The sequence below is a fragment of the Danio aesculapii genome, chromosome 3 (genome assembly GCF_903798145.1).
Source record: "Danio aesculapii chromosome 3, fDanAes4.1, whole genome shotgun sequence".
Taxonomy (NCBI): domain Eukaryota; kingdom Metazoa; phylum Chordata; class Actinopteri; order Cypriniformes; family Danionidae; genus Danio; species Danio aesculapii.
Window position 1 is genome coordinate 50331542 of NC_079437.1, and position 27261 is coordinate 50358802.

At 37.1% G+C, this 27261-nt stretch overlaps 1 protein-coding gene across 1 annotated transcript in view; it reads right to left on the reverse strand.

Annotated features, from left to right (window-relative positions):
* LOC130221640 (potassium channel subfamily T member 2) overlaps window positions 1-27261 on the reverse strand; it is a 231886-nt gene that overhangs the window by 53058 nt on the left and 151567 nt on the right. The window contains exon 15 of the mRNA XM_056454198.1: window positions 844-952. Coding sequence (XP_056310173.1) covers window positions 844-952 — 109 coding nt within the window. The remainder of the gene's footprint in view (window positions 1-843; window positions 953-27261) is intronic.

Consider the following 27261-nt stretch of genomic DNA (forward strand, 5'->3'; position numbering starts at 1 on the left):
AATTGGGGAAAAAAATAAACATGGGGGCTAATAATTCTGTCCTCAACTATCTTAAGAGATAACTACTTACTAGGAGCATGTCTATGGTGCCGATTTAAATTAGACAATTAACTTAAGTTTGTTTTGTTTTTGGATGGTGGGAGGAAACTAGAGAACCCGGGGGAAACCCACGTGAGCACGTGGAGAACTTGTAAACTCCGCACAGAAACGTCGGCTGGCTTAGTAAGGACTAAAACAAGTCACGTTCTTGCTGTGAGGCAACAGTACCCCTGGGCCACCGTGCCAACCATCTAGGAAAGAAGGAGGAGTAGGGGTGGAAGAGGGGATTCTTCAAAGCGAAGATGGCTGTTAAATTGAACTTAGGGTATTTATATTGGCTTAGGAATTGTCGGATTGGTGAATCATAAATTAAATAATGCAGGGCCGCTGCAGGCAATCATAAGCATGTGATCCTCTCGAAATTAGTTTATAAATAAACTACACAAAGGGCATTCAGACACGCCCTTAAAGCTTTTCCGCCATGCGCTTTAGACTCTGCATCTAGATCATTAAAACAAAGCCCAGAATTGTGTGACTTTGCTGAAAAACTGAAAAAAGAAACTGAAAAAGAGTTTTGAAAAAAAGGATGAGCACTAACACTTCACATCCCATCTGCATGATAAATGTCTTTTAACAGAGACAGAGAATGCTTGAGTAATGTCCCTCAAAAATACACAGTGCAGATGAAAATTTACACACAGTCACTTTCAGTCTAAATAGGAGGTTTGAGTGCTTCAGTCAGCCTGGATGTATTGCTGTAGCCTGACCTGTGGATATTAGAAGTTTGAGAGTGTATATACTCACTGTCCTCTAGAGGAGTGAATCAACAGTGTGATCAGGGTGGAGGTGGCAGGACACACACAGTTCAGGGCCAACATAGCATACTTAAACTCTTCCTCACAAACCACATGATCTGCAAAACACAAGAAGAAAAGACAGTTATTTGGAGAGAAATTAATTACACTTTTTTTTCAGTTTGCATAAACAAGCAGAAATCACATAATGCTTTATTGGTGTCTGCGGAGCAAATGGACATAAAAGCACAAGATTTTTGCTCAAGAGCTTATTTTTGTGTGTGTGAAAATACACTCACTGGCCACTTTATTAAGTACACATTACTGGTTCCAGGTTGGAACCCCATTTTGCCTTTAGAACAGCCTTAATCCTTCATGGCATAGATTCAACAAGATACTGGAAATATTCCTCAGAGATTTTGGTCCATATTGACATAGCCTTATGCATTTGCTGCAGATTTGTCGGCTGCACATCCATGATGTGAATCTCCCATTCCACCACATCCCAAGGGAGGCCCTTTGATTACAGGGAACTCATTGTCATGTTCAAGAACCCAGTCTGAGATGATTCAAGCTTTATGACATGGCGCATTATCCTGTTAGAAGCAGCCACCAGAAGATCACTGTGGTCATAAAGGGATGGACATGGTCAGCAACAATACTCGAGTAGGCTGTGGCATCTAGCATAAACAAGACATTTGCGCCTACAGAACTGCCACTCACTGCATATTTTCTCTTTTTTAGACCATTCTCTGTAAACCCTAGAGATATTTGTACGTGTAAATTCCAGTAGATTAGCAGTTTATGAAATACTCAGACCAGCCCGTCTGGCACCAACAACCATGTCACGTTCCAAGTCACTTAAATCACCTTTTTTCCCCATTTTGATGCTCAGTTTGAACTGCAGCAGATTGTCTTCAAAATGTCTACATGCCTAAATGGACTAGGTTGCTGCCATGTGATTAGCTAATTAGAAATTTGCATTAACAAGCAGTTGGACAGGTGTACCTAATAAAGTGGACAGTGAGTGTAGGTTATGTGTTCTAAGTTGTATTTTAGCTGTAAGATTTCAAATCTGGTGGGTAATAACCTCACACACTGTTCTTGTACTGTATTTTGGATGGAAAAAAGGATAAAGCTTTCAACAGAGAAGGCACAGTTGTATTACTCCATTCTCATGGTGTAGAATAATATGTTTTGCAGGTAAACTATAAGATCAGCACCTGTATTAAAGTTTCATCATGTGCCATATCTTAAAAAAAACTTGATCTTTTTAGTTTTGTTCCAAACTGAAGGATTTATGTATGCACTCACGAAGAGGGATATCTAGATTACATTTTTATTGCAGATTTTTAAGTCAGCCATAAAATATAGTACCTTTCAAAAGTTTTGGCCCAGTAAAATGTAAAATTGTTTTTTTCATGTTTTTAAAAGAAGCCACTTATGTATGGAAGCTTGTTTCTCCCATGGATTATAAAAACAATTATTTTAAAGGGAACCTATGATGAAAATCATCTTTTGTAAGCTGTTTGGACAGAACTGTGTGTAGCTATAGTGTGTCCACAGTCATATTGGAGCAATATAAAGACAATAAGTCTCTCTTTTTTAATTTCCTGACATTAAAATAGGTTCCAACTCCCTCCCATTTTGAGGCCCACCACAATGTGACGTAGAAGTGCAGTTTCCCCACCCAGAGTTGATTGACAGCCGCGTATTAACACGTCTCCGAAGTAACACATATAATCATATCAACAAGACAGGACGTGCGCAAAGCAACTGGGAATAAAAGGTCTGTTCAGTGCTCTGTGATCATCAATCATCATCAAATGTGATCAAGAGTGAGTTTTACAAGTTTAAAATGTAATGAATTTCAATGATTTTACCGTCTTTACTTCATCACCACAGCCGCATGTCAGTACAATTATAAAAGAAGACGCTTCAATCCCGGTTTGTGGATATTAAATCAGGTTTATTTTGTACATCAACATAACGAATATCCATACAGCAGTGGATATTACCGTGTATCCTGTCACATTTGCCTTGCAAAAACAGTGCAAAGTTAAATGCGTGCGCTGTGTGGGTGTGTGTGCGTGCGTGTACTCTGTTAACGACATTGTGTGTGACTCATCATTGCAACTCCAAAACAAATACATCAAATAATCATTGGGACAGTGCTTACTGTAGTATTTCTCATTAATATCACGTGAGATCTGCTTCCTTCGTGTCTGTGACTGTGCTGTTTATCTGAAGCAGCTGAGGTGGAGATTTAGGCACACTCTGACGTGTGGGAATGGTGGGCGGGGAGAATAATCGGATGGGTGTTTTGAGCTGAAATTTTACAGACACATTCTGGAGATAAGTCCCAAAAGACTTATCGTAAATCTTGAAAAAGGGGTCAAATAGGTGCCCCTTAAAAAAAGTGTAAACAATGTAATTTTTATTGTAAAATTTCTGCACTTTTTCCTTAAAATATTGATGTTTTTCTTAGAATTGCAAGGCAGTAATCTTTCAATAATTCTATGACTAACTAAAAAAAAAAAAATCACTTATTGATTTAATTTGCAAGATATAAACTTGCCAAACGTTTATGGGAAAAAAATGTCTTGCAATTCTGAGAACTCTGCAGGTCACGTTTATTAAGAATAACAATTCAGAATTGTAAGATGAAGCTTGAGTTTATAACTTACACATTTGCCTTTTTTCTTACAGTTATTACAAATATTTTGTCTTTTTTTTGGCTGAACAATAATAAAACTCTAACTATCTTTTATGCTAAAAAACAGATGGGTTTACTTAGTTCACCATGACAGCATTTATTTGATCAAAAATCGAGTAAAAAATGCAATATTGTGAAATATTATTACAATTATAATTTATATATACACATTCAGAAATAGAGGTATTAATCTGTCACTCGGGTGGTACAATTTCAAAAGGTACTCTTTTGGGTCATAACATGTCTTTAAAGGCCTGTTTCCACTGAGTGGTATGGTACGGTTTGGTATGCTTTTATGGCCGTTTCCACTGTCAAAGGGTACCCAAAAGCAAACCACACCGTACCACTTTTTGGTCACCCTTTGCAAGGGGTGCCAAGCAGGACAAAGGGTACCAAAAGGTGGAGCTAGACACGCAGCTGAACGCTATCGGTTTACAAAGATATGTCACTCGCAGAAGCAGGAGAATGAAAACAAAGAAACTGCCATTTTTAAAAACACAGCCGAGACATTTCACCATTGTAATATATACATAATAACAAGCCATGGTTGACCTGAGCTCAATCAAGCTGGTGGTGTTTTGATGAACAGCCACAAAGCCAAGAAGAAAAAAATCTGCAGTGTCCTGCTGTTGTTTTACGAGCCCGTCTAAAAGTGCTAGCAGTTTCACTTTCTCCAGGGAGCTTGCAATCGCTTGTGCGTGCGTCTTTATTTCAAATAATGAACTTCTTGAGCTGATTATGGTAACGTGCACATGATTATAGAAGTGTTTCCGACACCCGATCAATTCAGAAAGGGACAAACGCGAGAGTGAAGCAGTGTATATTATTGGTGTATATTAAAGATACAGATGAGAGGTTTGTTCTGACTGTGAGCTATGTTGAGTCTTGTTTTTGAACCCAATTAAGGACTAAAAGTATGCTGTGTGTAGTTTTTCTGTAATTGCCAACATACCGGTGACTGTAAGGGTCTGTATGTGTTCATATGTTGCATTTATTTATTTATTTTATATAATTGCAGACGTTACAGTAGGCTATATCATTGATCTGCAGTTATAATCAAATTATGTAAATAGAAAGGTTAGTAATGAACATTTATTCTCAAGCATTTATGTGTATAAGGCATCTGTTTTGTGAGAAGTGCTTCTCGTATGATATGTGAGCGACCCGTACAGCTTTAGTTTGACGTTTCCTCGAGCGAGAATGACATCAACTGCAAGTTTCTGTTGTACACCACGCCCATCAAAAGGATACCCTTGGTAACCTTTAGGCAGTGGAAACACAAGCCCGATAAAGGTGACCCATACCGTACTGTACCAGTCAGTGGAAATAGGCCATAAAAGTACACATTAAAGGGCACATATTTGACCCCATTTACAAGATGTAAGATAAGCCTTTGGCATCATTCCAGAATGTGTCTTTAAAGTTTCAGCTCAAAATACCCATCAAAATAATTATCAAAGCGTCCAGAATCGGCCCATTTTGGTGTTTGAATACAGTGTAGCTGTTTTTGTAGCCTGTCAAAGTCAAAGTTTATTTATAAAGCGCTTTTTAAAAACAACAAGTGCTTACCAAAGTGCTGTGCATACATACACCATCTAAAACAAAGGACAAATACAACAGACACATGACTCTCATATGGTATTAAAAGACAAAAAGTAAAAATGGGTTTTAAGACTTGATTTAAAAACAGAAAGGGTTGGGGCCTGCCTAACGTGGGGAGACAAATTATTTCAAAGTTTGGGGGCCACCACTGCAAAGGCACGTTCCCCCCTGGTTTTTAACCTTGCGCATGGAACAGCCAAAAGTAGCTGATCAGTACATCTAAGTGCCCTTGATGGAGTGTACAACTGGATTAATGAGGACAAGTATCTTGGTGCTAATCCATTTAGGCATTTAAACACCAAAACTAAAATCTTAAAATATATCCTAAACTGTACAGGAAGCCAATGAAGAGAGGCCAGTATGGGTGTAATGTGCCCCCGTTTGAGTGTCCCCGTCAGCAAACGTGCAGCAGCATTCTGCACCCTCTGCAGACGAGTAATGGAGGTATGGCTGATACCCACATAGAGGGCATTACAATAATCTAGCCGAGTCGAGATAAAAATATGCATTGCCCTTTCAAAGTCGTTAAAGTACCAAAAAGACATTAATTTGGATAATTGCCTCAACTGGAAAAAGCTAGCTTTAATTACAGAATTAATCTGTTTATCCAGTTTGAAGTCACTATCCTTAATAACACCTTTGTTTTTTACATTAGGTTTCACAAAAGGATTTAACACACCAAGATCCAAACAATTCTGAGTTCCCCCGGACCCAAATACCACCTGTGGCTTTAAATGCAAATGAGCTACTTCTCCCCACCCACAGTTCCCACATTCATGTGTGCTTCTCATCATGCGTTATGTCAGATAAACAGCACAGTGACAGAGACAGACTGAAGCTGAAATACAGCTCAAGTTTATTTCATGTATTTGTGGTGGAATTTATTCAAGCCTTTCTGAAATGATAAGTCTCACATAAATGCCATTTGCATCACACACGCACGCATGCACACACACACAAATGCATGTTTACTGACACCATGCGGCCATGGTGATTATAGCGTTAAGAATTAATAGTGAATTTACTGTCGTTTTTACAAATATGCTCTGTTTTAAAATGTTCTAAACTTATAAAACAAAACTGAAAAAAATCACAGAATTTATTTGCAAAAAATATTCTTTTGACATTTGTATACATGTTATGACAGAAACATGGTGACTGTCAATCAATTCAGTAGGTGGGGAAACACTCCTACGTCACGTTGCGGTGGGCTTTAAAATTGCAGGGATTTGGGTCCTATTTTAACTTAATTAAAAAAAAGAGACTTGTTGGGTTTATATCACTCCAATATGACAGTGGACACATCATACAGTAAATACACACAGTTATATACACTATACTAGCCAAACAGCTTACAAAAGTTGATTTTTATCATAGGTGCCCTTTAACACCTAGAAAAAGTACAAATCTGTACCTCATAGTACCTTAAAGGTACAAAAGAGTATCCCAAAGGTAATAATGTGCAGCTGTAAAGTACAAAGTTGTACCTGTTTGAAAAGGTACATGCCCCGGTGACACATTTTGTACCTTTATTTCTGAGAGTATAGAAATTATACTCCATTAATTCCTTTTCAACATCACTTCTCCAGTCTAATTTTTTATTTGAAGCTTGAAAACCAACTCAACCATCCTGATATTTGACAATGGGACCCCTGTTAATACAGGCAATCCCAGCAGAACATTAATTGAAACCCTCATCCTTCCTGATTAATATTGCTAACCCATTTGTACATCTCGGTTCCTTGCATTTCATTCCTAAGACACATATCAGAGAGGTCAGAGTCTCTAGACGCCATTAACAGAGTGTGAAATAAGGGGACGTCTGAGATCTCATGCTCCTTTAACTCTCACGCTCGAAACAGCTGCCCTCTTAAATGTCCTCCACACAGCCGAGTGAACACACATCAGGTTAAGACCTCCACTGCTTTTTAAACGATGGCAAGAAACTCACAATGAAAGAGAAAAAAGGAGGAAAAGTGAAGCTGAGAGGATCTTTATAACATTTAAAGGGATAGCTTTCTTTTTTCCATTAGCTCTTTGATGTGTACGATCACAGCAGTCTATTATGAGCATTCAGTCCATAATCTGATCAGCTGCTTAATTCAAATCTGCTTTCCAATGATGGGTCGCAATGAGCCAAAGAAAGATATGCATGAGGCTCGTGATAAATAACTATTTATCAGTGTTTTCAAACGTATAAAATTTATTTTAGGACATTTAAATACACAAAAGTATTAGCAAAACACAGCATTTATGGTTTTTAAAACACTGACTATGTAGACTTAATAAAATGTTTACTCTATTAGTTTCCCAATTACTTTCATGTATTTTGTGTAACAAATGTGGACGATCAGACACATAATTATTTAGCTTTTTTCAACAAATATTGCACAATCAACTTCCCTTAACCAGCAAGAGCAATTGTTCGTGTGTATTCCGATTCCAAAGGTATTTATGCAACACAGGCTCATTCTGAAAACGTAGCACTAAAGACGTTTCTGTAGACCGCAAATTACGTAACCGGATGTACGTATGGCTGCATTAAAATTATTTTTTAAACGAATGCTATGGCGTAGTGTGACGCCTTTTCTTTACGCGCTTACCAGCTGAACGCTTACCTCCGTATAGACGGGTTGTATTTATGACACGGAAAGGAATGTGCTGTTCTGTTGAACAGAGACATGGTCATGTGTCTATACAACCCAACTTAATACTTATGCTTCTTTCCATGTAATCCTTTATTCCCTCTTTATGTGTAATCAAGCATTTGCAACAAGTCTCTTGCTTGTGTATTAATCTTCTGTGTTTTAATACTCTCGGAATTAATGTTTAACACTACCAAAGTTAAACTAGATCATAGATAGTTCATCTTTGATGTCCCTGTAGAGCTAATTTGGTGTACTGAATGATCGTTTACCTTTTGTGTTAATATGTGTGCAACATACTAGCATTTTAAGACACTTTAAATGTTTCTTCATCAGTAGTCAACCAGAATGCATATGCAAATCACTAAACTTAGGAACAAAAAAAACATAAAACTTCTTTGGCAAAGTAACTTTCTCATTGGTCGTCTCAGCTCCTAAGAGTGGTAGAACACCATCCTTATAATAGCTAGTGACCAAGGCTGCTGCTCAGAGAGTTCTTCCGATCTGACAACCAGAAAACACAGGAGACGATGTAGACCCAAGTTTTCTCCAACCGCACCCCAAGCTGTGCCAGGCTCTGGTCTTGTCTTTCCATTCATCAAAGATCTCCAGGTGCAAACTGGTTCTCTCTCATCAACCAACTTCAACAAAGATCAACTGGAGCATCAACGGACTCTTTTCAAATAGCAAGAGACTTAAACTTTTTTTTTAGTTAGTGTATTTTATGACTGAAATCACTATGTTACCAGTGTGGAATCATTTTCAGTGATTAATACACTAGGTTTCACTCTGTTCCTTTTATTTTCAATATTACACACAAGCATTAGTGGGATATAGCTGTATATCAACAGTACTTTAAGTAATCACAGTGTGTTGTAAAACAGCCATATTTCATGAATACGAGTGGGATAGTGCTTTATTAAATTTATTAATAAATCTGTTGTTCAAATGGACCAAAAAAATATACCTATATTTACTGAGAAATGGAAAAAAATACTCATTTTTAAAAATGTGGTGTACTCACTTATGCTGAGCACTGTATATGTGATAAAGACGGTCCTGAATATCCCAGAACTATTATTAAAAAAAAAAAATTCCCATAAGTTTCTACCCATATTATGCAAAATATAATTTATTGAAGAACAATTTATTACAAATTTATTACAAATCAATTGCTAAGCAAATCAGTCAAGAGAACAATGGATTAATTTTGATTTAAAACAAATGTATATACATTCATAAATTCTAATGGAGACCAAATACTGCTGTTAGATATACCTAACATTAATTATTTTACGTTTAAACTCTACATCAGATTCTAAAATAACTGTCCATGGTAAAGCTGCTCTCGTATGCGAGTGATGAACGGCCACCGATGCACTGAAACTCACTTCTCAGAAAGCACATTTTAGACAATATATTCCAAGATAAAAGTTTACAAATACATGATGTGGCAAAACAGCAGCAGTATGCGCCTGTCTATAGTGAATTTAGTAGGGAGAGTGGGGTAAAGCGAGACATGTTTTTACATTTGCCTCCCTCTAAACGAGCTAAAATTATATATCAGTAAAATGTACACATTTCTCATCAATTTACAATGTTTCCTAGCAATGGATTTTATCAGAATGTATTTAGGATAAAGGTCTGTGAAAATATGATTGTTTTAAAAAAATGTCATCTTGTGTCTCGCTTTACACCAGTTTAGTGGTAAACTGAGATAGACCAGCGAAATCAAAGGGGTTCCTTACAAAAAATACTGCAGTTTTTTTTTAAAGAATACTGCAGTTTTTTAAAGGAATACTGTCATTTTAATCAACTTCTAAAAAGTGCAGTTTTTTGGACACGAAAAAACTGCATTATTTAAGTATATTGCAGTATTACTGCAATGCAGCTGAAGTACTTCAATACAACCAACTACAGTACATCTACTGCAATACAACTGACGTATTACTACAGTTCAAATGCAGTACAACTACTGCAATAGTACTGGAGTGATACTACTACTATTGTCATGGTTGGAGCAGGGGAAAAGGAGCGAGGACCTAAGTGTAGGGGAAAAAGGTATTTATTCATTCATTCATTTTCTTTTCGGCTTAGTCTCTTTATTAATCCGGGGTCACCAAAGCGGAAGGAACCGCCAAAAATGTATTTATTTATAATATAATAAAATACAATAAAATTCAAAACAAACTACCCCGAGGGGGAAAACATTAACAAAACAAATAAATACACAAACAAACTTGACTGGGCAGGCTGGCAGGAATCAGGACTGAAGAACACGACAGGATCAGAGTATAAACGAAGACGAACTGGCACAGGACCGCAGACATGAGAAGAATATAAGCAGAAATAATTACCACACAGACAGGTGGACATAATAAACTAATAATGGGTTAACAAGGAGGCTGGGACTAGACAATAGAAGGGAAAGCACATGACACAAGAAAACACCACAAGCCATGTGCTCACGTAAAATGGGACAAGAACACGCAGCCATTAACAGCGTGTTCACAAGAGAACACTAAAGCACAAAACTGAAACACACGGCCACAATGTAAACACTGAGCCATGTGCTTAGACAACACAAACATAAACAGAAGCAAGACACGAGCACACGATAGATAAAAACCCCTTACCGTGCTCTCACACATATGCAACGGCCATGTTTCATCTCAGCACCAACCAAAACCAACCAGACTGAGATGCTGAGAATGAAACAGCAGGATGCTGACAGAACAAAACATAAACACGAGTACAAGAGCGCATTCCAAGCGCGCATGCATCAAGCGGGAGCATGCATGATCTGAGCTGTCTCACGACGTCACCCATACAGAGACACAATGACAGAAAAGGAGTGCTCGACCCGAGAAAACTCGAGCCGAGCACGACATACAGGACAAGACAGAACTAGTGTCTGGACTTGGCCACCAATACAAGAATTTACAAGACCAGAGTGGCAGAATCCTGACAACTATGATGCAGTCCAACTACTGCAATAGTACTACAACTACTATAATGCAGTACAACTACCGCAATACAACTGAATTAGTACAACAGTACAGCTACAACTTTTTCCTGCTCGGTGCACAACGGTTTCCAAATGAGGTTTCAGTACTTCAGTTGTATTGCTGAAGTACTACCACAGTATTTGAAGAGTTTAGATGCAAAAACCTCTAAATGCCGTCTGAAATTTTCCTCTAAAAGGAGCATTTTCATCCGGCTCCTGTGTGTATTTTCAGTAATATCACTTTTAAGGCAAAAAATAAGTCCTTTTGCTGGTATTTAAAGTGAAATATCTCAACATAAACAAAGGAGGCAGAGAAAAATGTTTATTTTCGTTGGAAATTGGAGATGGCACTACTGGGTTTTTGCATCTAAACTCTTTATATTGTATTGCACTTTTCAGAAGTATAACTAACTACAGAAATCTACAATATCTACATCTAAAATACTGCAATACATAATAAAACTAAAGTGCACTTTTAATACTTATGTACCTATGTGCAATAAATTATTTAACATGTATTGCAGTACCAGTACTGCATTATAGTAATTGTAGTACTTTAGTACTATTGCAGTAGTTGTACTGCAATATATAAGTAGTATTATTTCATTACTATTGCAGTAGCTGTACTGCAATATATAAGTAGTATTATTTCAGTACTATTGCTGTAGTTGTACTGCACTTGTACTGTAGTAGTAATTCAGTTAAATTGCAGTAGTTGTGCTGCATTTGCACTGTATTAGTACTTTAGTTGTATTGCAGTAGATGTACTGTAGTTGGTTGTATTGTAATACTTTAGTTGTATTGCAGTAATACTGCAATATATTTAAATAATACCGTTTAAAAAAAAACTGCACTTTTCAGAAGTTAACTAAAACGGCAGTATCGTAATTTTTTTGTAAAGTGAACCACTTTAAAGTGAGCAATTGGTGATTTTTTTTCCTCACTGCTGTCGCCACTGGTTCGCATAGTTCGGGACTTGTAGAGCTGCGCATCAATGGATTTACTCTTCAGTGTTTAGACTCTCAGCAGTGAATATTAAACAACATTGAACTGAACTGAACTAAATTGAACTGAACTGAACTTAAACTCTGAAAATTGAATGGACACGGTTTCAATTTACTATAATCTTGAGCTGCTTTGACATAATCTACATTGTAAAAGTGCTATACAAATAAAGATGGACTGAACTGAACTTCAACTCTGTAAACTGGACTTAACTAGAACTATGTTAAGCTGCTTTAACACAATCTACATTGTAAAAGCGCTATAGAAATAAACATAAATTAAATTGACTTACCCGATGCCTGACATTACCCCATTCTCCCCTATAGTGAGTTCAGTACCATGTCACTTGCTGTGAGGAACAATACTGGTGGAGTCATTCAACATGCTGTTATCACTATAACAACAGATGTGTCTCAGTCAGTCAGATTCTAGAACTAATTTAAGATATTGTATTGTTTCAGAAAACCTGGAATTCAACATGAGTTGTCTGTAATACAGTTTTCCAGTCTCATTTTACCATATAAAAAAATCAAGGATTCAGCTAAAAAGCTTTTGCTGAAGAAAAAGTGTCACCTACATCATGAATGACCTGAAGATGAACTATCACTTTAAGCATACATCCACAACTGCTGAAACTAAATAATGTGTTCATCCAGAGCACAAATTGCAGGTAAGCCACTAATGACTGTCTCACGGATGGAGCGCAATTTTCACGAGGCTTGTTAGCGGTGAGTGAAAACACATTTACTAATTTCGCTAATTAGGAAAATGAGCCAATAAAATCGCATTAGCATTGAGAAAAACACTGACTCCACTCGTGCATTTCGGCTAGCATTTACTTCGATTTAATTCAATTTAATGCAGCCTTGGAACAGAGTCAAAACATAATGGACACAAAACACTCTCAAAACAACAAAAAAAGGGACATAAAAGGCAGTCTGAATCTGCGGTAAACCGTTCAACCCGGTCACTCCTCTGTTTTGTACTCTTTGGACCTTACCAGCACTTTTGCTTTGGTCTATTTTTGGTTGTTTTTCCTTCCTTTTTTTTGTTCATCAGAGGACACAGACATCACATCTAGAGTGGGTAGCTTATTAAAAAAGCGGTGTTCCTCTCACGACAGGCTTGTGATTGGAAATAATTGATAGGACTGCCGCGTTTCCTCATCCTGTTGCTTTCTGCCTCACTTTGCTTTGTCTAATTGAGAGGGAAGTAGTAGAGTCATTATTGCTTTATTTGTGGGGATGAGTTAACCACGGTTGTAATTTATTGTCCCATGTTGTGGATTTGAGAAATTACTAGCCATTTTAAGTGCTGCACAAATTGTGCTTATTTTTTATTTATTTTTGAAGAATAGTCTTTCATACACAACAAGCTAGGAACAAGCATTGCTGGATTTTACTGACATCTATTCAAATGCGCTACCCGTCCAAGGATAGAAGAATGCTCAGTTTGTTTGAATAACCCGAGTCAATTTAGAAAAAAGCGTAGGCAAAGGCATGAAGAAGGACTGAAGGTAAAATTGTGAAATGAGGGAATTCAGGAGGAAAGTGGGACCCATTGTTCTCTGTGGAATAATTTAACATCATTTCAACTTTGAAGCTGAAATAAAGGGTTATTTGAATGCAGGGGCGATTTTAGGGTTTTTATTTTGGGGGGCTCAGCTTCCTATAAGGAAAAAATAAAAATGCTTGTTTAATATGGTAGGGTTGTATACTAGTATTCCACTGTATTACACAGACAGGCATAGGCTAGCCATTTGAGTTCTGAGTAAGCCAAATAGGCTCAACCCACCTGTTTACTGTAGTAAAAACCACTTTCCATATTCAAGTAAATAAACTGCCACTTTTCTAATTAAATGGCATACATATTAATATATATATATATATGTTTAAAAATAATAATAATAATTAAGAACCCATTGGGATACAGGTGATACAATCGATAAACACACACCTCGTTCTCTCGCTGTCCACGGCTGTGGTTTGCTGATCAAATGAAAAACAAAAGACGGGGGGGAGCTGAATTCTGCCACTGTTTTCATATCAAATTTAAAGGGGACTGAGGCGATAATTTAGTGTACAGTTTATGAGCTAATCGCAAAAGTTTTAAGGAGGCTGAGTAGAAAGTAAAATAAAAAGTAAAATAGGCCTAGCAAAGCCCATTTTTGAATGTCGCCTCCTTTTTTTTTTGCTTTTATTCACAAACTATTATTAACAGTTTGAATAAGCTTTTGCTTTTATATTTTCATTTTAGTTATCATTTCAGTAATTTGTGGTGTTTTCGTTATATCAGGCTCTATTTTAACGAACTAAGCGCAAAGTCTAAAGCGCATGGCGCAAAAGCATTAGGGGCATGTCCGGATACAATTTGCTGTTTTAAGGATGGAAAAATACTGTCAGCGCCATGGCACATTGTCTAACAGGGTTGTGCTTATTCTCTTAAAGGGCACCTATGGTGAAAATCATCTTTTGTAAGCTATTTGGACAGAACTGTGTGTAGGTATAGTGTGTCCACGGTCATATTGGGCTGATATAAAGACAATAAATCTCTTTTTTTTTAAATTTCCTAACGTTAAAATAGCATCCAAATCCCTCCCATTTTGAGGCTGACCGCAACTTGACATAGGAGTGCGATTTTCCTGCCCATCGAATTGATTCACAGCTGCGTATTAAGATGTCTCCATAGTAACACGTATAATCATATCAACAAGACAGGATGTGCGCAAAGCCACTCGGAATAAAAGGTCTGTTCAGTTTGCTAGGATCATCAATCAACATCAAATGTGATCAAGAGTGAGTTTTACAAGTTTAACACATGTTTAAAACAGTGCATGTTTGTAATGAATTACAGCGATTCACTTCAGCTTTTACTTCATGACCACAGCCACGTGTCAGTACAATTATAAAAGAAGACGCTTCAATCCCGGTTTGTGCTAAATCAGGTTTATTTTGTGTATTAACATAACGGATGTCCATACAGCAGTGCAAAAACAATGTAAAGCTAAACGTGCATGCTGTCTGTGTGCGTGTGTCTGCTGTGTGTGTGTGTGCGTGAACTTTGTAACGACATTGTGTGTGACTCATTGTTTTAACTCCACAACAAATACATCAGATAATCATTGGCAAAGTTCTTACTGTAGTATTTTTTAAAAGTTAAAGTTACTGAAAGAATTGCTACCTGTTATAGGAGAACCTCTTCTTAACATTATCAACTCTTCTTTATCTTTAGGCCACGTTCCAAATCCTTACAAGTTAGCTGTTATTAAACCTATTATTAAGAAACCACAACTGGAACCCAGCAACTTAGCTAATTATAGGCCTATTTCAAACCTTCCATTTATATCTAAAATACTAGAAAAAGTTGTTTCTGCTCAATTATGCTCCTTTCTGCAGACCAACAATGTTTTTGAAGTGTTTCAGTCAGGTTTCAGAGCTCATCACAGTACAGAAACTGCATTAGTGAAAATAACCAACGATTTACTCTTAGCTGCTGACCAAGGGTGCATCTCGCTATTAGTTCTACTCGATCTTAGTGCGGCATTTGACACCATTGACCATGGTATCCTTATTAATCGCTTAAAGTCTACAGGTGTCCAGGGACATGCCCTACAATGGTTAAGTCATACTTATCTGACCGTTACCAGTTTGTAAATATAAATGGACAGCCTTCACAAATCAGCCCAGTAAAATACGGGGTGCCTCAAGGATCAGTTTTAGGCCCTTTACTGTTTACAATATACATGCTACCCCTGGGAGACATTATTAGAAGTCATGGGATCAGCTTTCACTGCTATGCAGATGATACTCAATTATATATTTCAACTAAACCTGACGAGACGTCTAATCTGTCCAAGCTAACTGAGTGTATTAAAGATGTTAAAGACTGGATGACCAACAATTATCTTCTCTTAAACTCAGACAAAACAGAATTATTACTTATTGGGCCTAAATCCTGTACACAGCAGATCTCACAACTCGACCTACAATTAGAGGGATACAAAGTTAGCGTTAGCTCTACTATAAAAGATCTGGGTGTCATATTAGACAGCAATTTAACTTTTAAAAATCATATTTCCCATGTCACAAAAACTGCTTTCTTTCATCTGAGAAATATAGCTAAGTTACGAAGTATGCTATCCATCTCAGATGCAGAAAAGCTAGTCCATGCTTTTATGACTTCTAGGCTGGACTACTGTAATGCTCTGTTTGCTGGCTGCCCAGCATCCTCTATTAACAAACTTCAATTAGTACAAAATGCAGCTGCCAGAGTTCTAACCAGGTCTAGAAAATTTGATCACATCACCCCAATTTTATCCTCCTTACACTGGCTGCCTGTTAAGTTTCGTATTGAATTTAAAATATTGCTTCTTGCATATAAAGCTTTAAATAATCTAGCTCCTGTTTATCTAACCAATCTTCTGTCTCGCTACAACCCAACTCGCTCTTTAAGATCTCAAAACTCAGGGCTTCTGGTAGTACCTAGAATAGCAAAGTCGAGTAAAGGAGGTCGAGCCTTCTCATTTATAGCTCCTAAACTCTGGAATAGCCTTCCTGATAACGTCCGAGGCTCAGACACACTCTCCCAATTCAAAACTAGATTAAAGACCTATCTGTTCAGTAAAGCATACACTTAGTGCACCACTTAGGGGGCTTCCACACAGGTTATGCATCTTGCTGATATACACTGTGAACATCAGCTACGCTAATTATTTTCTTTATTCTCCATTTCCACCTGGGGATACTCTTCCCGAGGCCCTCAGACTATGCAGAGTCACTGATTCGACCCAAGACCAACGACGAGATGATCCCAAGGTTTCCATATCCTGGACCTGGCCGAATCCTGAACAACTACTGCGATGGTCATGGAAAAGTGGAGAACATGAGACTGTTTCCTGTGACGCTCCAGAGACAGACGAGTCTTCGCTGAGGCCAGCTTCCAGCCTCCGCCACTGAGACTGCAGCTCTGCACAAGACGTTTGGCCAGCGGAGAAATTAAAATGGTCGTGCCCAACTGAGCCTGGTTTCTCTCAAGGTTTTTTTTCTTCACTTCCGCCTTTAGTGAAGTTTTTTTTCCCTCTCCGCTGTCGCCACTGGCTTGCATGGTTCAGGATCTGTAGAGCTGCGCATCGTTGGATTTGCTCTTCAGTATTTGGACTCTCAGTAGTGATTATTAAACCACACTGAACTGAACTAAACTGAACTGAACTTAAACACTACAAACTGAACTACACTGTTCCTATTTACTGTGACCTTTTATGTGAAGCTGCTTTGACACAATCTACATTGTATAAGCGCTATACAAATAAAGGTGAATTGAATTGAATATTTATCTCGAATGTAACGTGAGATCTGCTTCCTTCATGTCTGTCTGACACTGACAGGCACGTGGGAACGGTGGGCAGGGAGGACTAGCATTAAAGGCACAGTGCATAAAAGAAACAACAAGATGCTAAGAGCTAAAATCACAGACTTTTTAAAAAGGTATAATAAATAATCTGTTGAGTGTTTTGAGCTGAAACTTTACAGACACATTCTTTAGACACAAAAGACTAAATCTGGAAAAATGGGTAAACTAGGTGCCTTTTAATGAGTTATGGATGTGTTTTAAGCATAACGTTCATTAAACCATTCAGAGTCTCATCTCACATTCCCTTTAAGAGTCAGTTGTGTCGCACCATGGCGTATTTGCTATTTACATGGCGGACTTTGTAAGTGTAAGTGTAAGTACACACAAACTCACTGCATGCAAACACATCTATACTGGCATATATCCACAATGCCTAAACTCAATGGATGTATAAACCCCCAAATAACACTCGCACAAACATACAAAATAAAATTCACAAACATATTTATCACAAATCGGGTTATAGCTATGAAATAGAAAGAATGTGATTAATAGAGGTATTAAATATTTTAAATTTTCGAAATATGTTTTATAAAATAATATGAAATATTAGTCTGTATAAATGGACTATATATAAAATATATAAGAAATATATATTTTTTAATTTAATTAGGTAATTACCAACACAAAAATAAATGGACAGACAGAACCCTTAAAGGACGTTTAAGTTGAAAAGCAACCAGAACTATAAATACTCAAACAACTAAACTCCTCTTTTCGATTGTAAATGTTATTGTAGCCTATACCCTTCTTTTTTATTAATTATTTATAGAATTATTATTATTTTTCCATGTTTTTATATGATGTTGATGTCATAATTCCAAGATTTTGGTATCATTTCGATTGTTAAATATTCAGCATATCTGAAAAATGCTGATAAAGTTTCTGTTCATCACGTTGGTCAAGTTAACCCCCACAAACCAGCTATATATATATATATATATATATATATATATATATATATATATATATATATATATATATATATATATATATATATATATATATATATATATATATATCCTATGGACACTCCTTTTCTGTTTAATAACTACTAATATTTTTTTCAGTGGCTGGCATCCATGTAGTTACAGAAATAGTAAAGGTCCAGGTTCCCTTTCATCACATATTTATTACATCACATATTTATCATACATTTACATATTATGTATTATGTATTTAAACATTTATTATTATATACGCTACCTCCCTTATATCTCTTAATGGTTTACAGTTTTTTATGATTGCTTACACACTAAAAAGAAACTTTTCCCACAACTAGCAAAACAGCCATCTACAAAACTGTAGACACACGAATCAGCTGAAACCACAATAAAAAGCAATAGGTATAAACTTCACTTGTCTTCAATGAATATGTTTACAGCAGTATAGCTCTAAATATTAGTCTTCAATAAATATGTTTACAGCAGTATAGCTCTAAATATTAGTCTTCAATAAATAAGTTTACAGCAGTATAGCTATAAATATTAGTCTTCAATGAATATGTTTACAGCAGTATAGCTCTAAATATTAGTCTTCAATAAATATGTTTACAGCAGTATAGCTCTAAATATTAGTCTTCAATGAATATGTTTACAGTAGTATAGCTATAAATATTAGTCTTCAATGAATATGATTACAGCAGTATAGCTCTAAATATTAGTCTTCAATAAATATGTTTACAGTAGTAAAGCTATAAATATTAGTATTCAATAAATATGTTTACAGCAGTATAGCTATAAATATTAGTCTTCAATAAATATGTTTACAGTAGTAAAGCTATAAATATTAGTATTCAATGAATATGTTTACAGTAGTAGAGCTATAAATATTAGTCTTCAATGAATATGTTTTCAGCAGTATAGCTCTAAATATTAGTCTCCAATAAATATGTTTACAGTAGTAAAGCTATAAATATTAGTCTTCAATGAATATGTTTACAGTAGTAAAGCTATAAATATTAGTCTTCAATAAATATGTTTACAGTAGTATAGCTCTAAATATTAGTCTTCAATGAATATGTTTACAGCAGTATAGCTCTAAATATTAGTCTTCAATAAATATGTTTACAGTAGTATAACTCTAAATATTAGTCTTCAATGAATATGTTTACAGCAGTATAGCTCTAAATATTAGTCTTCAGTAAATATGTTTACAGCAGTATAGTTCTAAATATTAGTCTTCAATAAATGTGTTTACAACAGTATAGCTATAAATATTAGTCTTCAATGAATATGTTTACAGCAGTATAGCTATAAATAGTAGTATACAATAAATATAGAGGGTAATGTCCTAGTAAGAGGAAGAGAAAGCACGAAAGGGAGGAAGATTGGTAAACAGGAGACAAGGGATGGGGGAGATTTTTTTTTGCTATTGAAATGTTTAAATCACCAGAACGCTGAATAAATAAGCTTTACATTGTTGTATGGTTTGTTAGGATAGGGCAATATCAGTCTATCAGTGTTTGGTGAATACAGTATGCTCATGTACTTTATAGCAATACCTCTGAAACAAATCAAACCTATATAATATCAGTATTAGTCAATTTGAAATGAAACAAGTTTAAAATTGATTACAGCAGAGTGTAAATGAAGCAAACAGATTTATCTTGAATGAAGAGTGTATGTTCTGTACGATGTCAAAATTGGGTTTTGCTATATTGTTCAATAGTTTTGAATAAAGTGTTTCATTTTGCAAAAGTTCTGATGTGTTCTGCTGTTTGTGTGTGTGGATGTGTAAACTGTGTGGTGTTTTGACAAAATGAGCCTTAATTTCAAAATTGTGCTTAAGAAATCATAAAAAAAACTGTAAAACTACTCTTGAGCCTACGCTATAATCAGGTACATTTTGCACAAATGTAAATAGCCTTTCCTAAACCATGCTATCGCATGGATTGTCACCCATCTTCATAATTGAAAAATGTCATTTCTGTGGAAAAAACTTATATCCTTTATTAAGTTTAGAGTGTGGAGCAATAGAATGTTGGTCCACAAGACGATAAACATCCGCTGAGGTAAATCAAGAGGTAGTGAAAACTAGCGCATCTGTATCTGACGTATCTGACAGATACTAGCGTATCTCCATTGATCCAGCCGGACGTATCGATACACAAGTATCGATCGCTGTACCGGATGTGCGTTCGATTGTCCATGAAAAAAGGTCTATTATTATTTTGATAAGCATTGTTTTTATATATTATATATTGTTTTTTAGTAATTTTTGAGTGTTAAAGTAAATTTTATTTGTCATTTTCATATAATATTTTACAGCAAGACCTTCTTTTTATCAATCTGTTGGTAATTTTCTTGTTGGCTAATCTCATTAACTCAAAAAAGATTGCACATCCAAAGTGTTGACAATAAATAAAAAAAAGCACTGACAAAAAAGACAATATTTCAGTCTAAGACATTCATCCAGCACACTTATTCAGAGTAATAATATTCACCAATATGCACAATACTTATTCATGCCACACACTCTAAACCATCAAATGTTATCATTTTAACAATATCCTTTTCTCAGTCTAGTTTTGTGTAAGTAAATAAATAAATAAGTGAAGCTTGCTGGATGGATTATTCTCTATGTCAGACTGAATACAGGAGGCAGCATTTGAAGATGCACATTCACTCATAAAGATCAAACAGTGAATTAAAGACCTCTGTTCCTTTTTTCTGTTCGACCACTTCATCTCCTCCTCCACCAACTCCCTCATTTCCAGCGACCTCAGAAAGCACACACTGACCTCGTCTGAAGCGCCGGCGCAGCACAGCAGGCTACAGCACTGCCGTAATTGTGTTTCTAGATGTCTTTTTTCCCCCTCTAAAGCTTATGTTTTTTTTGTCCCTGATCGAGACTGTAGCAGTGAGAGATTGTGCTCATTCTGTGAACCTCAGCAAGACTTTAACTACACTGCCACTTCTATGCCATTAGCATTAATTAAAGCAGCATGCCGGTTTCGTTTATGAATGACCCGGCTGCTAATATAGCTGAGAATAACGCTGTGGAGAACTGGATGAATCAAAAGCAGCCAGTTACTATTTCCAAACATGCCCACGGAGAGCATAAGAAAATCAATTAAGTTATAGAAAACAAGCATTTGTCCAGAAGTCCCGGAATAACCAAGCGTGGAATGAACGAAACGGCAGACAAACAACTCAGAGAGCTTCTTCTACATTGATGTGAACATTAAGGTGCGATTAAGCTATTTGCAGAGCTGAAGTCAAGTCTACAGTCATACTCATTTATGCCACCCACTCGGCCACTTAGTGCTTATATTGCAGGCAGTGTCACAACACGTCTGCCACGCACAGAAAAACGGCATATTGATGCGTTCCGCCGAACTGTCAAGAATCAAGCAAACTGTAAAGCAGCGAGACACCATGCCGCCCAGAATAACCTCCTGATGATATGAAACATACATAAATATACCACAAGTGCAGTTTAACCATAACTCTCGATACAAGGAGCACATCCTTATTCATAATCTAACAGGGCGGTGACACGTTTCACATACTGTAGAAGTGGATAACCCCAACAAGTTGCTTTTACACAAAACCTGTTCACTTGGAGGCAATATCTGCAGCAATTCAGGGCAGTTAAATCTTGATTTTAAAACAAAATCTGACACAAATTGTTTCTTATGTTTCGTATACAAATGGCATATATTTTAGGCCAATGCTAATTCAATTTATCTTTGTTTCTGTAGTGCGTTTACAAAGCAGATTGTGACTTAACAAAGAGGTTCTAGTAAATTGAAACTGTGTCAGTCCAGTTTTCAGACTTGAAGTTCAGTTCAGTTCTGTGTGGTTTAATTTTCACTACTGAAAATCCAAACACTGAAAAGCAAATCCATCGATGCACAGCTCCACAGCTCCACAAGTCCCAAACCAAGCAAGCCAGAGGCAACAGTGGAACAAACTTCACCAATTGACGAAAGAGAAGGAAAAGAAACCTTAAGAGAAACCAGGCTTAGTTGGGAATGACAATTTCTCCTCTGGGCAAACTTCTTGTGCAGATGCAATGCTAAGCACTGAGGGATAAAGATATGTATGTGTAAATCAGGGTTGCCCAGTCTGTGTAATTAAGGCCCAATTCCAATTCTATTTTATATTCCTACATATACCTGTATGCCTACACCTTCCCCTTGACAGAAACAGAAAGGGAATACCATACATCAAACTGCACATCATACAAGATCTTGTCTGTGGTAGTCATTTAAGGAGACAAATCCATCAATGAGCAGCTCCACAAGTCCCAAACCAAGCAAGCCAGTGGCAACTGTGGTAAGGAACAAACTTCACCAATTGACAAAAGAGAAGGAAAAGAAACCTAGAGAGAAACCAAGCTCAGCTGGGGATGACCATTTCTCCTCTGGCCAAACTACTTGTGCAGATGCAATGCTAAGCACTGATGTATGAAGATTTGTATATGTAAATCAGGGTTGCCCGGTCTGTGTAATTAAGGCCCAATTCAAATTCTAGTTTATATTCCTACACCTACCTCTATGCCTACACTTTCCCCTTGATTGAAACAGAAAGGGAATACCATACATCAAACTGCACATCATACAAGACCTTGTCTGTGGTAGTCATTTAAGGAGACAAATCCATCAATGAGCAGCTCCCCATTCCCAAACCAAGCAAGCCAGTGGCAACTTTGGTAAGGAACAAACATCACCAATTGACAAAAGAGAAGGAAAAGAAACCTAGAGAGAAACCAGGCTCAGTTGGGGATAAAAATTTCTCCTATAGGCAAACTTCTTGTGCAGATGTAATGCTAAGCACTGAGGAATAAATATATGCATATGTAAATCATGGTTGCCAGGTCTGTGGAATTAAGGTCCAATTACAATTCTATTTTATATTCCTACACCTACCTCTATGCCTACACCTTCCCCTTGACAGAAACGGAAAGGGAATACCGTACATCAAACTGTACATCATATAGGATCTTGCCCGTGGTAGACATTCAAGAAGGCACAATCACAAAAACATTTACAGAATACTCACTCACAAAGTTGTTTTGCGCTGTATTTGGCTGTTAGGAAATGTTGTTGATGTCAGATCAAAAACATAAAAGCATCCAGCTATTCATGGTGGATCCAGGGCTGGAGCAAGCTTAACTGGCGCTTTAGGTAAACAATGATTACACCGCCCTCAATCCGAAAGTTAAAACGGAATTGACCGGTTCGCGAAGTAAAGAGCGGTGGGGATGGTGGGGGGATTTTCGGTCATGTACATCTGTTTTTTTTAAGGTTTTTTATTTTTTATAAATTTGCTACAATTAAAAAAAAATCTACTTTCGCATTGTCATTATGGGGTATTGTGTGTAGAATTTTGAGGAAATAAATGAATTTAATCCATTTTGGAATAAGGCTGTAACATAAAAAATGTGGAAAAAGTGAAGTGCTATGAATACTTTCCAGATGCACTGTAAATCATATTCCAAAGCCTCTGAAAAAAAAAAACATATGGGACTAGCTACATCGACTACTACACATTAAGTTTAAATGGACCTGAATTTTGATTGGTAATGCTGGTCATGCATAAAAAGTGAGGTGATGTGTGGTCAAGTATTGTGACCCGTGCTCAAAATTTGTCATCTGCATTCAACTCATCCAAGTGCACAAACACAGCCAACCCAGGCTCATTCTGATTACGTACCCCTATATACATTTCTGGAGAGAGCAAAATACCTCCCAGGAGCTAAGTTTTTTTGCCGTTTTTGTTTTCGCGAATGCACCAGAGGTGTACGCTGTTTCAGATCTCAAATTTCTCTCGCACCTGCTATTCTCACATAAATCCACCAGAAGCCGCTTTCGATTGACTAATTTACTGACTGACCAACCGACTTATCCTCCCATCCCCCCTTCCTTAAACCCAACCAATAGTTTTTTGAAAAGCACAGATTGACCTGTTCACCCCTTCCCTAAAACCAAACGCAGGGTTTTAAAAAGCAATCCAGAAAAAGAGAAGCCCCCTGATTTTTACCACGTAAATTTTTTTACCACATTCTCATCCTGTTATGTACTTGTTTTTTTCTTAGCTTTTGTTTTTGTCTTACCTGCTTTCTGTAACTGTTCTTCACTAGACTCAAACACGGTTGTTGTGGTCAACTCTGCGCTGCGTCTCAAGTCCGCCGACGTATATGTCGAGCTACTAAACAAACTGGTAACAGTGGAAAAGCTGTCAATACTGAGGTAAGCGGTCAGCTGATAAGCAAGAAAAGGAACGTCATATCAGAATCAGAATCAGAAAGAGCTTTATTGCCAGGTATGTTCACACATACTAGGAATTTGTTTTCGTGACAGAGCTTTTACAGTGCAACAGGATAACAAAGACAGGACAAAAAACAGATAATAAATATATTTTAAAAAATAGAAGTAAGTAGTGAGTGCAAATATAGATTGACAAGTGTATGTACATGTTTATTACTATATACAACATTATATGTGCAGCTGTTATGTGCAAATTGGCATGTAAAGTGTGTTGTTAAATAAGTGTATATGTGTATAAAAGTGTATGGCTAGTAGTGATGTTGGTTCCACAAATATTATCATCAAGTGTTCATGAGATGGATTGCCTGAGGGAAGAAACTGTTTCTGTGTCGGGCTGTTCTGGTGCGCAGTGCTCTGTAGCGTCGACCAGAAGGTAAAAGTTCAAAGAGGCAGTGTGCTGGGTGTGAGGGGTCCAGAGTGATTTTGGCAGCCCTTCTGCTCGCTCTGGATAAGTACAGTTCTTGGGGAGTAGGAAGGGTTGTACCAGTGATTCGCTCAGCAGTCCGAACTATTCGACGTAGTCTTTGGAGGTCGTATTTAGTAGCTAAGCTAAACCAGACAGTTATTGATCGATCAAATCGATCGATCCATATCAATCGATCCGTATTGTTCGTTTAAATGATGAAATGCAGCCATATATAGCTCTGGTTACATAATTTGAATGAGCCAGAATGAGCCTATGTGGAACACAGCAATTAACACAAAGTTGGCAGCCATTACTGCAGTGAACGGGGAGGAGTTGGGGTTTGGTGCCTTGCTCTAGAGTCTCATCTCACTCCTAGTACCTTTGGGTTACATGTCCACCTCTTACATAGCCACTAAACTCTTAGCAGATGATGGTTATGTAATTCACATAATTACAATATACATAATTTCATATCAACATACAAAACAAAAGTGTCATTTTTATTACACCAGCTAGAGGGTACTTACATGTAAGTCTAAAATGTAATGTGCCTATATAAACAACCAATTTGGCCATTTTAACAAACATGGAAACAGAAGAGTGTAAAAGTAGCTTAATTCTGTGAGAAAACTGCAGACTTGGCAACATTGACACAGATGCTATATTCAACTGCACCTTGGAGAGAGTCAACAAGTTGCCACTCACAGTAAAAATCAATAACTGTGTCATGTTTGACAGGGTTCTTACATACCGTAACTTGGTCCCTATTCCCTGAGCATGGGATGTCCATTAGCCCAGTTCAAAATGTCCGTCTAAATGCTTCTAAACCCTTTGCAAGGTAATTTGCCACTGACTGCAGGGTAGAAGTCTCCTCAAAGCTCACCTCAACATGGACTTAGAAAAAGTGCACATCAAGCTTTCTGGACTTAGAGACACATGCACACAGCTGCCTCTATAAGATCACAAGTCAGAGAGTGCACATGAAGTGTTCCATTTGAGATTTGGACTCAGAGCTATACGCTTATTTCACACGGCCGCAATTTTCAAGAGTTCTTGTCTGTAATAGTGTTGACAAGTATTGAAATCTTAAAAACGTCCTTTCTCTGCTAATATTTAGGCACTGTTGAGCATGTTCCTACACACTGCTGATTTGCCATAGTATTCACCAGTGCTCAACAGAAATTTCTTGGATTGGCTGTAAAGGTCATCAGTTCACCACTCTTCACCGAGTGTAAAGACAGATACACAGACACTGGAGTGTTTTAAAGCTAAGAATCAGTCAATTCATCAGCGGATGGCTCGTCTGTATTTGCACTCAGTAAACATCGGTGAAGTGGAGTTAACTGATGACCTTTAAGGCTAATCACAGTCATTTCTGTTGAGCACTAGTGAATACTATGCCAAATCAACAGTGTTTAGGTACACGCTCAACAGTGTTTAAATGTTAGCGGGAAATTGACGTTTTTAAAAATTTCAAGTCTAATATTGTGAAAGAATCGGTTCATTAACTTGAGTTTCATAAATGACATCTAAAACGTGTTTGGGAAAGAAAATGTAAAAAATTAGGTCTGATATCCTTTTTTATTTTCACTCTCTTCAGAACTGACCTTCAGGTCACTCGAAAAAGGGTGAAATTATAAATTTGTGTCACTTCTCTTCACTGATACGATATACAGCCAGGTACGTGTCGTTCCTGTGTGACTCAAGGTGATATTTCCGGATTTCTTCCCGCCACAGCCTTGCTTTCGCTTTTGAAATATCAGCAGCATAAAATCAGACCAAATGTGTATATGTATTGTTCCACTACCCCAGATACACTGTATTCTCTTGGAACAGTCAACAGCAAACTTATCACAAATTCGTCTACTACTGAAATTTTAATTCCCAAACAATGGGATAATCACAGGTGAATATGTGTTGGCTTTTATGGTGTACATTTGAAGACACCCTCAAACCTCAGTCATAAAATGAAATGGTGTCCTGGCTAAGACTAAAAGGCTTCCATCATAAGACAAAACAGCATTTCACTTCTAACTGAAAGACTTCCATGTGTATATGTAATCCTGGGTTGCCAGGTCTGTGTGGTTAAGTTCCAATCCCAATTCTACTCATTAGGCCATCCACTTCTTGTCTCAATTATCTTTTGTCGGAAAAGGAAAAATAAGTCTAATAACAAGGAATTTGCTTATTACAGCATGTCTGGCATTAAATGAATGCTGTTTTCCTGTTGTTACATCCATGAATGTGAGCGCTATGTAAATACACGTCAGTGTAATGCTTATTTTAACATGATCTACCAGTTGCACAGAATGTTCTGTATTAAATATGGGTGCCTGAGGAAACCTTGAAGTCTAACATCCAA